We start from the raw sequence: 17841 nt of genomic DNA, 5'->3' as shown, positions 1-17841 counted from the left end.
CCATAGCAATTGTAAGAATAGAGAGAATTTTTGGTTTGAGCAAGAGCACACTCTATCATTTCTTTTCCATCTCTTGCGATCTTTGATTGAGATTTTGTATTCCCTCATCTCACCCATACACACAAACCTTTTGAGTGAGTGAAGGTTTATGGAAACTTGAGAAGCCATGTTCTAATCCAATTCATTTTGGTGGTGTTTCCATTAGTACTTCAATGGAGGTTCTCTAGTAAGCTAGAAAGAAAAGGGACCCAGAATAGTCGATTGCTAACTGAATCTTGGAGGGCTCAAGTACATATAGGCTTTTGGGCTTGGAGGGTTCATAATATCCTTATGTACTGCAATTATCTTGTCTAGTGGAGATTTTCGACATGTGGTCAGGGGAGAGATTTTTCCACCTAGTGTTATTGGTTTTCCTCTTCCTAAACACTTTTTGGTGTTTGGTTTGCTTGCTTTTCCCTTTATTTCCATTTTATTTCTATTTTGTTATGCTTTGCATAGTGTAGCTTTAGTTTTATTGAAATTGGTTAAATCACTTACACTTGGACTAATGTCATTTGTTTTGTTTAAAAGTGATTAAGCCATAAAAAGCATGGTTTAGAGTTCTAAATACTTGCTAGGGTTGCTATAGCATCTTTTATAAGTTTAATCATTTTATAAAATACTATGAACTATTGTGATTTTACAATATCACACATTATCATGATTTTAGGGATATCCCCTATGCTTTCCTTTTTGTACATATGCCGTAAGACCTAACCTCGTTAATTTTGTTTTTGTTTTATATTTCTCTCTCCTCCACTCTCAAATCTTAATCGCAACATCAATATCACTGCGCACCCTTGGTGCGGTGGTCCAATGGCGGAGCAAGGATTTGACTTGAGGGGGGGGGGGGCAAAAATTATATTTGACATCACATTTATGCACACGCAAGCGAATCGATCATATATATATATATATAGTATTTGAGATCAATTTGCAAAATAACAATTCATTCATGTGTATATTAAGCAATATTCAAATGCAAAAAAAATCAAAATAAAATAACATATTCATTACATTATTTATCTATTAGGGGTTTATTTACATAACAAATCATTTTGAAATTGTAATTATAAAAAATGTTATATCAAGAGGGTTTTGGTTTAAAAAACCATCCTATTTATTAACTATTTATTCATATAATTTTTAAATGCATTTATTGTATTATATAATATAATAGAAGAAATATTAATAAATTTTTTGGGTGGAGTCAGGGTGGGGCAAGTGCCCTCCCTCGACCCCTGGCTCCACCCATACGGTGGTCACTCCACAAGTATAAGTACTTGTGAGATGTTGAGGTGTGTGGGGGTAAGGGCTGGGGTTCAAGTCTCTAGAATGGAGTTTCACACATATATACACTTAAATTATACTAGAGTAAAATTTCTAATCTTGTATAAAAAAAATAAAAAATAAAATCCCAACATCAACAACAATTCTTTTTTTTTTTTTTTTTGAAGGGGGGGGGGGGTGTGGAGAGATTTTTTCGGGGAGACCCTTTTCTATATGGTAATAGAGGAAGACCCTTTTCTAATTCTCCAAAAGTCGCCAACTCGCTCACGCGCCTCCTATCAATCTCTTTCTATTCTTGTAAAGCTTTCCTCTCAATTATCTTCCGGTCAAACAGTGTTGCTCTCCTATATGGTGGTCGGTGTCAACATCTTCAAACCAATATTTGTTGTTGACTTTTGTTACTACTGGCATATATTTCACATTTGTCATGTTATACCTATCCTCTGGTCATTATTTCTTTGCCGATGTCCTCTGGCTACTGGTGTAGCCATTGTTCAGCCGTAGTAGTCATCCTTTGGTCACTAATGCGTCATCCTCTAGCCATAGTAGGCATTATGGTCTCCATCCATCTCCAATTAACCATTGTCATTCCCTGTCACTAACAACAGTCTCCTGCATTCTAGTTCCCATCGAGCTTGGTCTTTACATATCCAAATTGGTCAGCCATGCCATATATTCCTTTACAATCTTAAACTCCAAATTCAAGGTCTTATCAAATTTCCACCTAGAGTTACTCAAAACACAAACACACACCAAAAAAAAAAAAAAAAAAAAAAAAAAACCTCCCACCTTGAACTTAAATGGTTGTATGAACTCAATATAGGCTATACCATGATTTTGCAAAATACCATGAGTTATTATAGTTTTGCAATACTACCGAGTTGGAAATATTATGAGGTACTTGAATTACATGACTCTTGACTTAATGTATCCATTATTAGAGCATACATATACACAACTGCTATATAAGGACTCTTTGTTATAGACGTAAACTATTAGGCCAAACCACAATAGTTCCGTCCTACCATTCTACTTTTTCTTTCTCTGTATTAATCTCTATCACTATCAATCACAACAATAATTTAAACAGGTAATATGTTAAATTTATTTGTTTTTTGAGAAAATAATCCCCAACAAACACGGAGACCAAACAATTCCTTAAGAAATCGAGTCAGCGAATCCTGCGGTGAGATCATGGGGATTTAATTTAAGTCTCTTCTCTCATTGCTATTGTCTTTTCTTCTTAGTTCTGTGAAGGAAATTGACAGTGATTTAAAATCTATAAACAAGGTCGAACCCTTTAATTGTTTTCTTCTGTTTGGCACTACATGACAAGCCAAATGCCTTAAATGTATATTTAATTTTTAACCAAAAAAAAAAAAAAATTAAAGAATAAAAATCAAAGTAAGAGGAAAATGTTCCAAATGTCACTTCATTCCCATTCCAACATTTTCTCTCTATTCTTACACATTGTGTTATATTATAAAAATACACACACTCACACATATATTTATAAAATATAAACTAAAATATTTACAAAATGTTTGTCATGTGGTTGGGTAGAACCTGTAACTGTGAGCCACTGGTGATGACTATGTACCGACGCATAAAGACAATGATATTATAGATAAATAAAACCCATTTATGTGCTTATTCAATCCAATTGATAATAAGCCAAAACAATTAGATTGAAGCAAATCAAAGTTTTGTTTCTGGATTTAATTTTATCCTATTGGAGATTGTAGGGTAAGGTTGGTAACACCTCTACTAGTTCATACTAATTCCTGGGCTTGGCGACACTATCTTATATTTCGTGCATGATTCCTCCAAGTCATACATGCATCACTTGTCTAACATATTTTGACTATAATTCCTTCTAATTTTCACCCATCACTCTTTTGTGTGGATTTATATTTTAGGCACTGATCAGATTAGTAAACTATACTTTTCATGAATTACCATGTTTGTTTGTGGAGTTTATTATTGCCTCAATATGATATTAATGTTGCTGTGTCATTGACCTGGAAATAATCGTATATAATTCTGAATTCATGAACCAAATGCCGACATAGTTTCATTTATATTATCCCTATAGATAGACTTTGGATATTACTAAAAACTTATAATAATCAAGAATTAATCATTTTTTTAATGAACCAATTAAACAATTAGGAAATCATTGATGGAATAAAACCAAAATTTCCATCTTTCTAAGGAGGAGAAGTACCACTAAATTATAAGGTTGTTGATTTTGGAAGAATCCTTAATTCAATAGTTACTACAAGAAATTCATATTTTTATGTAAAAAAAATTAGTGAATGAGGAAAAAATTCTTTCTTGATTAGATGGAAGTGAACTACAAATGACTCTTATGATTAAAATAAACAAATGGACTTCTAGGAAGAGATGGAGGGGATGGAAGTGTACCCCAAACCTTACAAGATGCAGCTCAGGTTGCAAGGATGAAAATAAACTTAGATATACCAAGTTCCATGTTTGAATCAGAACTTTGGTTCTTCCTAGCTAGGGTTTGAGTATATAGGAGAAGGCCACCTTCTCCAATCTTCTATATTGCACTATGCATTACAAATCAGCTTCCCCAAACCCTTGGCCCTTATGGCTTTAATAAACATGAAATTTCATAATATATATTTAACCCAATAAAGTTAAAATTGATGCCATCAAGACGTCAATTAATCAAACGGGCGGAGATATGTGATAATTCATAGGAACATACAAATGTATTTAATCACATGATTCATTAAATCATTTAAACAAATCACATAATTATTTAATAAATCATGTGACTACAATAGTACTCATAAGCACTCATTTGAGTTGGCACATATAGTGGGTTGGAGAAACCTTCCTCCAAACCAGTTCCAAATCGGTTAAGAGAAAAATACTATCCCTATAGTTGCATAATGCTAACAATGGAAAACTTAAAAATATATTAATACTCGCTATAATCTCTTTACAACAATGCTGGAAGCCAAAAATCAGTAATGGCTCCAAATGTTGGGCATGCCCACTTCAGATAAGTAGCTCTCAGAACTTCCTTCTCCTAAGCTTGGTGACCCTTTCATGTTAGGATTGCTATCCATGTTGCTGAGTTGACTCAGAACAGCCTTTAGCACCTTGTTGTCACAAGAGAAAGGGTCTAAATAAGTACCAATATTGTTTGGTATTCCCTTAAAAGTGGTTTCAGTGTTAATCTTGGGTAGGTTTGGTTCCATGTTGGTCATGTGTGTGAAAAATGGGCTGGTTTGGTTTTGATTTTGGTTGAAAATGGAGAAGCAGGGCACTTGCTCATACTCATCTGCATGGGCTTTAGGTTGGTCAAAATTGATGTAAGAGTCCATTAATGCTGGGAGAGTTGAAGAGCCCGTGTCATCATAGCAATTTCCCATGCTAGGTTTGGCAGCAACTTCTCTATTTTTGTAGAACACCCTACACAACACCCAATCCTCCTGTGCATACCAATAAAAAAATGAGTTACATTAGTATGCTGATGCTTTTAGACTCATGAAAGAAGAGACCAAAATTTAGGAACATAGTTTCATTTTTTTTTTTAAGAACATATCAATTCAATTTTGTGATTCATTGGTGGATGCAAATACATAGTTGAATTTAATTAAAAAAACTTAAAAGATTAAGATACAAGATGTACTTAGAGTCTTAGACTTTGTCCCAAACCAAACAAAACAAAAAATTGACCCAATTAAATGAAGATTGAAACAACAGTAGATGGTGTTGCATGTTATAATTAATAGGTTACCAGAATACATTGTCTCATATGGAATGAATGAAGCAGACAAATGAGGAAGAATTGTGGATGTATATACAACAAGTAGTTGGTTGGCCTATATCCCCTAGTTGATTTGTAATGACAATTTTATATATTCTTGACTTGGATTTCATTACCGTCAGCTAACTTGTTAATTATATTTATATCCACTAGCCATTGAATCAAATTAAGTTATATGCACTAGACCAAGAAAAATAAACTAGCATATAGACTTACATCACATGCTTAAATATAATACTAAGAAGGATCTTCTTAGGTCAACTACCCGTTATGATTTAAATATTTACATACTAATTAATTGGTGCAAATAAGACAAATAAGGTTTCTGTATAGAGAAAAAATTTTCTAATAATTCATACCAGGGAAAAAATGTTTATAAACTACAACTTGCCCCGTGACTCCTGCAAAAACCTAGAAAAAAATTATGTACGAAAGAAGGGTAGACATGTCATTCAGAAGTGATAGTTTGTCAAAAATTTGACCTACAAGTTTTTGCAATTAAAAATTGAAACTGTTAAGGGCACTATCAATTTATTTTATTATAAATTATTTGTAAATTGACATAATAACAGTTTATGTGATTAGAGTCACACATAATATGTAAAAGTCGACATCTTAGTTTTTTAAAATTTATGTAATAAAATTTTTAATTTTATAACATCACTCTTGAAAATCACACTATCATATACATAAACTACTACCACAATAATTCATTTACCCTGTTAGTTTTCTTAGAGTGTGAGACTGACAGTAAACAAAATATGTAATATTAAACCCAAATACATTCATAAGTCTAAAATTAAACTACTCAAGCGTTTTAAAAGTGGCCATAAAATAGAGAAAATCAACCAGAGGGAGAACATATATTGAATGGTACCTTGGGAGATGAAATCTTAGAAGGACCAAGTGGTCCTTCAAGCCTGAATTCATGCATGACCCACTCAGTTTTTCTTCCTTTGGGTGCTCTTCCTTGATAGAACACCAAAGTTTTTCTCATCCCAACAAGGGAACCCCTGCGAACGATTGACCTGTCCTTCCCTGTGGCTTTCCAGTAGCCTGAGGCAGTAGCTCTGTTTGTTCTCAACCCAGTTGCATATTTTCTATCACGCTGAGTGTAGAAGTACCAGTCTTTTCCTCCCACACAAGCCGTTTCTACCAAATCCATAAAAATTTATATGGTGACACTGTTAATAGACTTGTCATGATACAATCAATTTTCTTTATGACCAAAAGCAACAAGATTATAATCAGTCACTTCCAACAAGAACAGCAAAATCAGTAGATTTCTTTTTCTTTTTCTTTTTAAAACTTTTTCGTGAACTGTGGCTTTCATGTCTCCACCATTAACCTTAGTGCTAAAATTTATATATTAATTTCCTTTCAATTCCTAATTTCATATCTCCAGCCTCTTTGAGATAACTTAAATTTATAGGTTTATTAATTTACTTAAATGAAAGACTTTGTTGTTGTTATTGTTGTATTTGACTTAAACATTAAGTTAGGTAGAAGGGGACTATTCTACCCTTTTTTTTTTTAATAAAAACTTTTGAAAGGTGCACATAAGTTTGATTTTCATATCCCTTAAAATTAAAAGTTGAATTTGAAGGCATGTAACACTACAAAATTATTATTATTATTATCATTGTTTGAAGTTATATTAATTATATTCATGTATTAAATTGGCATGGACCAAAAATTCAAATTAATCTGGAGATGTTATTGTCAAATGTTCCATCACATAGAAATTTAAAAGGATTACAAAAATTATTAGCACGTTGCAAGGCACAATATGGCATCAACAGTATCATCTGTGGCAATTAGCTAACAATTATCCAATTATTATGCTGTTGAGTAGTCATTATCTACCCCATAAATAGAGAATTATGAACGTAATACTGGTAATAAGCCAAGTCAAAGAAAAGTTGCTTTTCTTACACGCATATGGCATATGTGAGTGATTAAGTTTAATTAATATTATTGTGTAGCTGAAAACATTTGTCACACTGTGACTTTGAAGAAGAATTAAATGTTTGAAAACTAAGGAGATTCCAATAGTTGAGAGATGATAGTGACAAGCCTTATTGGATTTGGTAAGAGCAAGAAAGAAAAATCCACTTCCTTCCAATCCGAATTACAAGTATCTACACGCGTATGGCTGCAATGTATTGTAAAAACAATAAGGGATTCGATGACTTTGTGCTTGTATTATTGTTTCAATCTGTGTCACCACTTTTAGTTGAGACAGTTCCAAGAATGTCAACCTCTTCAAAAAGCTACGAATAGGAAATTTTTTGGTTTATTTTGAAAAAACTAGATAGGGCATTGATGATGATGATGAATGAGTTTGCTCTAGAGATATTTGAGATTAATCTATTGGCCTACGAAGGACTGGCTCATATCTACCTAGGAGATTGGTGAAAAAAGACACTGTTTTGAATGACTTTTCTTTGTGCCATAGTAAACTAAACTTAAGTACTTAGTCAATTCTCTAATCATGTAGTTGATAATTGTATTGATCAAACTACATGGTTAAAACTTATTATCTTTAAAAAAGATAATATTGTTTTTAATGTTTAGTTAATAAAACAATATAATTGAATTCAACACGAGAACCTAAGGTACAACTACCTAAATCTTACATTTATATTTATATTGAAATTTCCAAGCAAAAATAGACTAATCGATTAATATATAGGAAAAATGCAAAAATGAATTATTAGAGACATATAATAAGAAATAATCATGTCAAAAAATTAACCATTTTTATAATTGATCAGAAATTTGTAAATTCACTTGCATGTATAAATGTATTTACAATTCTGTAATTTTGAAAAGAAAAAAGAAAAAAGGAGTGGCATGTTTTAGTAGAGAAATTTACAAAGTATTCTTCCTTTGATTTTTATGACAGTTTTGTCAACTTGACAAAGATCCTTGAGCAGAAAAATCTCTTATATTACTTCTTAAGTGAATAAGGTGATCAATATGTCAATATACTTAGAAGAAGTAACTGGCCTAATTTGGAAAATAAAACTCTTGAGTTTGAAAAGGGTACACCAAATAAATGAAGCACAGGCTGTCAGTTTGACCCAGCAAAAACTTAAATGAAAGCTTAAACTACGCAACATTAAAAAGGAAAAAATAAAACCAACTGAGTAATGTTTAAGGCACTATCAACTGATTTATCAATTTCTAAACATAAGACAAAAGAGTACACAAGAAATTTATTTATTATATATTGTTAATATGATGATATCAATCAAATTGACCATTATATCAATTTGTAAGGTTTTTGTATTAAAATTAACAATAATTTTAACTTTTTTTTTTTCAAACAAGTATGGATATTGTTATATCATTTGAAAGCCACATGCTCTGAAACTATCAAATTACACCAATTTATTCATCTCCCTGATGAAAATATTAGGATTTCTCATTTTCTCTATGATAGCACAATGTTATGACATTTTCCACTGGTCGAAACAAATTAACATAACTGGTCCTGTGGTCTAATCAGTCATGTAGCTAGTGGTTTTCATGTTGGCTTTGACAATCCATGCAAACTAGATTCCCTAGAAAACACTATTCAGACGGCTCTATGACTTATACATATAAGAGAAAATTGTTCATTTACCATCAATCTTTGTTAAAGAAAAGCTCAACAAGTTTTGTCATTCCTAGCCAATTAGTCCTGGTTTGCTACAATCTTTTTCGACCACGTATATGGAGCAAGTAGACCACTATATATTGGTGTCTATTTGTGGCCAGTCCGGTTGCTATCAAACTCACCCACAACCAAAGGAGAAAAAATTCCTATTACATTTTCAAGCAAAACAAAAGAGAGCTGGAAATAACAATACCATTTTTCTTTCCTTCCCCAGCTAATCAAAAAAATATAAAAATACCCACTTTTCTCTCCCATATATTAAGTGTATATATGCTTATGGTGTATATGCTTAGTATATACAGGAATATCCTTTTAAAAAAATATATGCATGGTATTGGATAAGAACAAGAACATATGCTCACACATGATAATGATATATATGACTTTGCAAAACAAAGTAACAGACAAATCAGACTAAGATTATGACCATGACTATGACCATGACCATGACCATGGTGATAAATATGAAGATGATGATGATGATGAATAAAATTTGAAGATGGTGTTTACAGGACTCACCAGGAATATCCCAAGGTTCACACTTGTTGAGGTCAACTTCAATCATAAGAGAGGGGTCACAGTTTGTCACCTTCTTCATCAAGTACTCACATACGAGTTCTTCATCTCTTGGATGGAACCTAAATCCTGGTGGCAACTTTGCCTCTACCATGCTTATGTTGCTCATTTTGTCACACAGAGAAAGAGATATAAAGAGGAGAGAGAACCAGCATGTGAAGGAGCTCAAGGTGTGGGAGTTTTTCTCTGTTTGAGATCTTAAAGAAGGGGGGCTAGTTGGGGTATATATAAACATAAAGTAACCTTTACCAAAAAAAAAAACATAGTAACAAAATTTGGGGTGAGTCAACCGGTAATTCCGTGTGAGTAAGGTGGGTCAAAATGGCATCACAAATATCAGACATGGCATGAATATATGAGAGAGAGAGAGAGAGAGAGAGAGTTAAAGAACTTGCCTACGTGGCATGATGATGTGGATCCTATTAATCACTGCCATCCTATTGAAATGTACCGTCTAATATATTATTAAAAAAATTATCTTATGATACAGCTGGTCTTTTATAGTATTTATTATTCTATATAATAGTTAGACGCAGAACTACGTCTCTCTCACATGAATGTGAACCTCACAAATGTATGGCTCCTCTTTACATAAGATAGGTGCTCCATGAGAAGATCTCATGAGATATTTTCTATTAGAGTCCAAATTTTGTAAAGATAAGGTGTAAAATTTTTGTTTTACACTATTCAATAAAATATTATTACATTAACATTTTACTTGACATTTAATGCATCTTACCACACCTAATAATATCTCAATAAACTCTTAATTTGGTTGGATTTATATATAGATATTAGAATCGATTGAGTGTGGTTGTGCTTATTTTTAAATATATGATAAGATTATGTAGCATATTTTGATTGGATGGGTAAAACATAAATTTTACACTACATTCTTACAGAATTTAATCTCTTTTTATTAACAACGAGTTAAGTGACTATAAATCTAAAGATACAATAGTTTTCATGAATTTTTTTCATAACTATTAATATAACCTGTTATGATTTATGTACAATAAAATGACCTGTTATGATTTATGTACAATAAAAAGACGATAAAAGTAAGTAAAAATAATATTATTTCAATTTGTATCAAATCATATCAGCAATTAATCCTAACATTACACGTGTGGGAGGGGCCTGGAGGAGAGAGTCATGGGGTCCTTTGCTTCTTTGTCTTTTTCTTCAAACTTCACTGTGAAATTCAACGAGTTTAGATTATAGATTATAAACATTTCAAGAGTTGGAACCTGAACCAGCCAATCTGAAATCTCAAATTCAAGTGGGTCCCACTGTGTGATGACATTCTCTTTGAACTTGTCCATTTCCACCGTACCTTGAGCTAATGTTACGGGTCTCGCTTCCTGTTTGGTTCAAAATATCATAATTAATGCGTCTTTGGAATTAGTTGTAGATAAGCTGGTTTCTACTGAGGACTTTCAAAGTGACCTTAGGTAAGTAATTGAAGACTCCATTTAATATGTCCACTTAAACACATGTTTTCAGTTTTTAAATAACATTATATGTATTTTTATATATTTTTTAATTCATATGTATTTTCACATATATATTTTTAATTTTTAAATGCATGTATCAAACACTTTCTGAAAATCAGGTAAAAAATGTTATATAATAAGGGTTAAAGAAAGTGTAGTCATCATTTTTTTTTTTTTTTTACTCATTTTTAAGAGATAGTAAAGAGGATAAAACTATTTGTATTACACTATTATTAAATAATAAAATATAAAATGGTGAAAAAGATTGATGTTGGGTTAATTTCTGTTTATCCAACCAGAAAAAAAGAATGAAAATATAAAGTTTAGCTTAATTATTTAATTATTTCATGGTTTAAATAATTAGTTTGAGTACCATATGGCTATTGCTACGAAACTTCATACCCTATATTTATAAGAATATAACAATTGCAAAAGTAGTGACCTTTTCAACCTCGTTCATAATTAGTCAAGATTGTCAAATGAGAGCATGTGATCTTTGGACCTTTCCAATTTTCACTTGGAAATGTCATGAATTTTACATTCCAATGTAATAATATATTAATTACGGTAAAATAAATAAAAAAGTCAGATATTTCTTAATTACATTCATAAAAATGTGTAAGAGGGAAAAAAAAAAAAGAAAAAAAAAGAAGAAGGAGAAATATCATTTCATAATTTGGTATGCAGCTTCAATCATGCTCGGTCACACTCACCACTCAATAATAAAAAAAGATATCCATACAACCAACCACTTGTTGAATATTAAAACCATGTACGTGTGAAATTGATGTGCCGAAATTTATTAGAATGGGACGAGGTCTTGAGTTTCTTGACCCGACGATGAGGTGAGAAAGAAATATATATTCTCAATATGGGGCCATAAAGGATATAAATATTAGTCTTGGGGCCACCTTAGTAAAGACCTTAAACTATATGCAAATAAACCATTAAAAAAATATTATGTGAAAATAATAATGTGGTGGTGCATAAACCTTGATGCTAAATAACTCTGGGTTTTGTGAATCAGCTGTATATTAGTTTTCCTCCATCTGATCATTATGGCTTCAGGAATATGCAAATAATTTGTTCTATATACATGATTATGCTAATATTGAAAGGTTAAATTTAATCATTCAACTATTACTTTATAACAATAACAACCAAACCTTAGTTCCAAAATTGTGAAGTCGATTATAAATTCTCTATAGACAAACACATTTATCCTTTTACTTTATCATATTCTATCCAAAGTCATACTCTTAGTTACATCATTCATTGACATGTCTCTTTTTTTTTTTTTACTAATATATTAATATTATTTTTTGTCCTCCTTTATTATTTATTTTTCCTTTAACTTGAACCATCTTATTCTTTTCCACTGGTACATTAAATGCTCTTATTTTTCCTTTAACTTGAATCATCTTACTCTTTGCCACTAGTGCATTAAATGCTCTTTTATCAAAACATTTTTGGCGACTCTTAGGGCTTGTTTGGTTTGTGTTTTTAAACAACATTTTTTAGTTTTTAAACAGCATTTTACGCATTTCAACACACTTTTTCACCCACACGTATTTCAAAAAACTACAAACAACAATTTTCAAACTACACTACCAAACACCCCCTTATTTTTCCTTTAACTTGAATCATCTTACTCTTTGCCACTGGTGCATTAAATGCATTAAATGCTCTTTTATCAAAACATTAGAGGCTACCCTATCTTTAAGTGAATTCCCTTATTTCAAATTCTATTTTTCCTTGAATTCCCACTTATCAACCTTAAAATTCTCATTTAACCTATTCTTCTTTTATGAATTAATATTCAGTACCATGGAGTATAAATGGTATTATATTATAAATTTATTTTTATAACTTAATAGGTATTATAGGATCATACAATACTCCTAATTCGCTTCTCTACTTCATTCGCATGCTCTTTTCCTATGATTCACTTCATTTTTAATCTCTTTACCAAAAGCTCTCGCTTTTTGGTATGTCTTGACCAACAAGTTCAATAGCTCCGTCTAGTGGCGAAGCCAGACTATTTTCCTAAGGGGGGGCCACTATGTAAAAACTAATATATAATTTTATTTTTCATAGAAGTTACCAAGGACTTCCTCTTGAATCTACTTAATGAGCTCATGATAAATTCTTAATATTAATCCTTGATGTAAACCTAATTATAGGAAACCTATGTGTAATGCATCCACTTATTCTTACACTAGTTATAAGTCCATCATAAATATCTTTAATCAATATAATATATTTTAGAGGAAACATTTTTTTCCCAAAACTCACCACATAACCTCTCTACAAACCCTATCATATATATATATATATTATTTTTTTTTTGAGTTAATAAAAAACATATAAAGATCTCGATTAGATGTGTAAGAAAATAGCTTACATTGTAAATCTCTCAGACATAAAACCAAATTAATTATTTAGTTGTTTCATATCTTAACTTATGCTCAATTAATCTCTCCAAAGTTATAACGTAACTCATAAATTTAATTACATAATAATTTGTACAATTTTAAATATCTCATTTACTTTAAAAAATAAAAAAATAGTAGAGTAGTTCTCCTCCAAACACTAAGCAATATTTTGTTAACCCTTAAGATTTTATTGAACACAACATATTTCGGATGATATACATGACAAGCTAGAAACCATGGAATAAGTTGGTTTCTAAAAAAATTAAGAAATTTTAGGAATCAGTAATATTCTTTAGAATAAGAATATTAGGAGCCTACCGTAGATGTAGAATTAAATGACATTTGGCGAGATACTGTGCCGAAATGTTGCATGAAACAAGGTCCCGACCAACAATGATAAAAGATAATATAATAACAGTTTTTTTTTTGCTAGCCTATATAATAACAGTTTGGGGCCATAGAAGATTTATATATATATATATATATATATATATGTAAAATGTCATTTTGAGACCACCTTAAGAAAGACCTTTTGTGGAGATCAAAAAAAGAAAGACCTTTTGTCAGTTTGCGTATGCTAAACCTCTTGAGGTTTGTCAATCAGCTAGTCCATCTGACCAATGTGATTTCAGGAACAATGTGCATATACAAATCAATATTGATATATATATATATATATATATATATTACATTTTGTTTTGTTTCTTTCTTCCTTAAAAAAAAAAAAAAAGGAGTAATGTGAAAATAATTCTTAAACTATTTGTAAAAAAAAAAAAAAAAAAATTTGCTCTCTTTTTAGGACACGATATGATTTAAAACTTATGAAATTAACTATATGTTAATTTCCTTACGATTACGTCAAGACACCAATGAAATTTTTGTTTCGGTATAGACATGAATAGAATCGAAATCCTTTATTTGAAGTCAAAAAATTTTATCAATTTTTTTTTTCTTTTTTAGAATCAAAACTTTACTAGCTAAATTACTTAGAACCGCAAACCATTTCTAAAATTGATACTTTCCTGCATATCATATATGTGCATTCTATAATTAATCCAAGGAAATAGTATATTATATTAATAAAATAAAAAGAAGGCTCAAAGAAGGATCCAATCTCTCTTAGCGAGGGCTATCCCTCTTAGTGAAAGTAAGGGAATGAATAATACTTTCTAAGTTTTAGGAGTTTAATTATTCTGCCAAAGAAAGAACAAGCTTTTTAATGAATTTGATGGAGTACTTATGTACCCTTTTTGTGTGTGTCTCGAGCTTGCATGGAAGGACATAGCAAAGGTGTCAAAATAGTCACAAGTGGGACTCAATAGAATAACGTAGGCTTTATCACCTTTGATATAGCATGTATTTCGGTGTTTAAAGTGCTAAGAATAGTTTTTTATTTTATTTTTATTTTTTATAGTGGTTTTAGTACCTTTAATGTGAATGCTCTAAAATAATGTTCATTGTAGAATTTAGAGTGAAACAAATCTTAGATTTGGTAAAACAAGCCAAACGGCCAAAAGGACAAAACAATTAAGCGGGGAAATGTTTGTACCATCCTAAATCGATCAAAATCTTAGAGTTTAGCATTACCTTCATCATTAAATTATTAAAATCATAATTATTTTTGTGGGGGAGAAAAGCCCAACCTTACGTAGTGGGCCTAGGGCCCTATTTGAGGATTACTGTGTGTCCGAAGAAAAGGACCCGGTTGATATGGAGTCCATCTGGAAGAAAGATACCTAGAAACGAAGGAGGAGTAGGATCCGAAGAGGTCACCATTGGTCCGAAGAGGTCTTACTCCTCGGATACAAATAGTCTTGATCAATCAAATATGTGGAAGGTCCGAATGATCTTCCTAGCAACTCCAGTGATAAAGATAAACTCTGGGTATGTTTTGAGACGATAAGAACGAAAAAATATCTAAAGGAAAAGCTGCTACCACCGTATTAAATACACTGCAGCAACTTTTCTGGCCGAATTTATGTGAAGAAGACCCCTGAACAGTGTAACCTCAGCTATCGCCACTCACAAAAAGCTAAAGAAGATACATGACATGACATATACTCAAGTAGGTACATAGATGAAGAACAAGTGGACGATGGGGATGATGGAGAAAGATGCTATATAAAGAAGAAGGGCTCTTGATAAAGAGGGGAAAAAAAGAAAAGGCTTGGAGATAGCTCTAAGAACTGTAATCACTATTCGATTTATCATAAACCTATTCAGACTTCAATTCATTTCGTTTTTACATATATCTTTATGCTGGTTTATTCTTGGAGGTTGTAATCAACCGTTGTTAATTCCATAATCAACCTATCTCTATCATCCACGCTCTACAAATTTATTATTTTGGGCTTGGGCCACAAATCCTAACCCCACAATTTTATTATTAAATAAATAATATAATTTTTTTTTTATGATTTCAATACACACCAACAGCCAACCCTTCATCTTTCATCTACTTTAGATTTATGAAAAAAGTTTATTAACTTTTGCTCTATTTTTCGCATTCATATATGTAATGTTGTGATCAAGGGTCACAAGACACCTATTAAGTTCTTCCTCCTATCCCTCATTTTCTTTCCATTTAGTCTAAGAATGACAAGAAGTTGGGTTTTGGGGTAAAAAAGAAAAGGAAAAAAAATCCTCCAAATTCAAACCATCTAAATAATTTTTACAAACCAAACTATTATCTAACACTATTAAATTTTAGAAATTTCCTTCTAAAATCGTTCTATTTACTTTTGAAAACCCAAATTTGTCCCCAAATTATTCTATTTATCTAATTAAGTATGAGTCCGCTTCAACATATCGCATTAAGCCAGGTTAACCTAAATTTGAACATCTAAAATACTTTTATCTAAAAATAAGCATTAGTAAGCATTTTAACACTAAATTAAACAATATTTATGATAGTATTTCAACTTATAGTGTCTGTTCCATGATAATTTCTCTTTATCATAAAACTAAGGTACTAATCGGTTTTTGGTATAGGTAGAGTTTGAACCTCAAATTTTTTGTTTGACGACAAGAGATTTTACCAGTTAAACTAACTAGAACCCATAAATTAAATAATATTTAAAGAGAGAAAGAAAGATACATGTTTGTTTTAGAAACTCTTTTTTTTTGTTTAAAATAAAATTAATAATTAAGCTATTATAGTAAATTAAAACATAATCATGACAAGTTTATATACCTAGGGTGTAAAATGAAAACCCTAACGAATCCAAACCTATTTTAAAAATGGACCCATTGCTATTTCATTTTGCCCAAATCCTCTTCTTTCACTAGGATAGAAAGTACTAATGGAGGTGTTTAGGTCTTTGTTTGTGAGTTGTTGGCAAGAAAAAAGAAGAAAAAGAAGGTTTCTCGATTTTAGAGGAAAATTTGGAATTGGTTCAAATCCTAAACAATACAATTTTCTTCTCTAATCCTCATAAAATCTTTTAAAATATTATGAAACTATGCCTATTTTTTTATATTTTACCTTATTATCACAGAATTCCAATCTTCCTTAAAAGCCTTTAGGCCCATGGTCAGGCTTGCCTTCTTAAGCCAGTAAGGAAAACCAACCCTAAATAAGTTTATTTCCAAGCTCCACTTTAGACCTCAAATCCCTTAAATGAGTGTTTGGTCCTCAAGTCTCCCTTGATTGTCATCCTAGAGGATATTGGCAATTAACTTGTCATAAGATAACTTATCTACCTTCTCAGTGGCCTCTTTTCTTTAACTTGTCGGCTCAGTTGATATTGTTCTCCTCAAAATGAGAGTTAGTTGAATTCCACTATCTTTCCCCCCCCCCCATAACAACAATTATTTCACCCTACCAAACGTCGCATTTAATGTTGTTGAATATGTCCTCCATGCCAACAATTTTGGGGGAGACATTGTCCTAATAGCCATCCCTACAACCCAACCTCATGTGAGTGGGTGGTCACATGTATCAGATACATGGTTTCTTTTTTCCTACAATATATGCAACTAGAAGGCGACAATGGGAAGAATTAGCAAGACATAGTCAAGGGAACGTGCCTTGTTGCTTTGGGTGAGATTCTAACACTGTCCATTTTTCAAGCAAAATAATAGAGCAACAAGAACGACATGGATGTTTTATTTTTTTTTTTGAGTTTATATTAGATTTCTATGCTAGATTTTCCTTTGGAATGAGGTGCTTTTACTTGGTTAAATAATCACAATTCATCCACAATGTCTAGTTTAGATTAATTTTTGGTCTCACCTAATTCGGAAATATATCTTTCTAGTTTGATTTAGAGGCTGCTTCAATGACCCATATCTGATCACTTCACTATTTTACTTGATAACAATGGAGTTAATAGAAGCAAAAAAAAATCCTTCTAAATTTAAAATGTGGTTGAAATTTGAAGACTTTATAGATGGAATGCGAAATTGGGAGGGGAGCTACCATTAGGGGTGTGCATGGTGCAATTGGTACAACTTTTGCCAAATTTTAGCACTGCACCAATGTGATTAGTTTCGCCAACTACAGGCACCATCCAACATCACTTGTGGTCAGTT

At 31.6% G+C, this 17841-nt stretch overlaps 1 protein-coding gene across 1 annotated transcript; it reads right to left on the bottom strand.

The window, feature by feature from the left end:
- Nucleotides 1-4071: 4071 nt before the first annotated feature.
- LOC112026855 (NAC domain-containing protein 21/22) lies at nucleotides 4072-9632 on the bottom strand. Its single transcript, XM_024059529.2, has 3 exons — nucleotides 9321-9632; nucleotides 6015-6289; nucleotides 4072-4799 (listed from the first exon to the last, which is right to left on the bottom strand). The coding sequence occupies exons 1-3, from the start codon at nucleotides 9610-9612 to the stop codon at nucleotides 4329-4331; spliced, it is 1038 nt and encodes a 345-aa protein (XP_023915297.1). The 5' UTR covers nucleotides 9613-9632; the 3' UTR covers nucleotides 4072-4328.
- Between the last annotated feature and the right edge of the window lie 8209 nt (nucleotides 9633-17841).

This window comes from Quercus suber, unplaced genomic scaffold (genome assembly GCF_002906115.3).
Source record: "Quercus suber isolate HL8 unplaced genomic scaffold, Cork oak 2.0 scaffold_122, whole genome shotgun sequence".
NCBI lineage: Eukaryota > Viridiplantae > Streptophyta > Magnoliopsida > Fagales > Fagaceae > Quercus > Quercus suber.
This window is presented reverse-complemented; position numbering and strand designations above follow the sequence as displayed.

Bases quoted from the DNA above. Each gene is read 5' to 3' on its own strand.
- LOC112026855 (XM_024059529.2), bottom strand. From the start codon at position 9,612: ATGTTTATATATACCCCAACTAGCCCCCCTTCTTTAAGATCTCAAACA. The intron at 6,290-9,320 runs GTGAGTCCTGTA...TGGATTTGGTAG, and splicing joins TGAACCTTGGGATATTCCTG to AAACGGCTTGTGTGGGAGGA. The intron at 4,800-6,014 runs GTACCATTCAAT...TGGTATGCACAG, and splicing joins CTAAGATTTCATCTCCCAAG to GAGGATTGGGTGTTGTGTAG.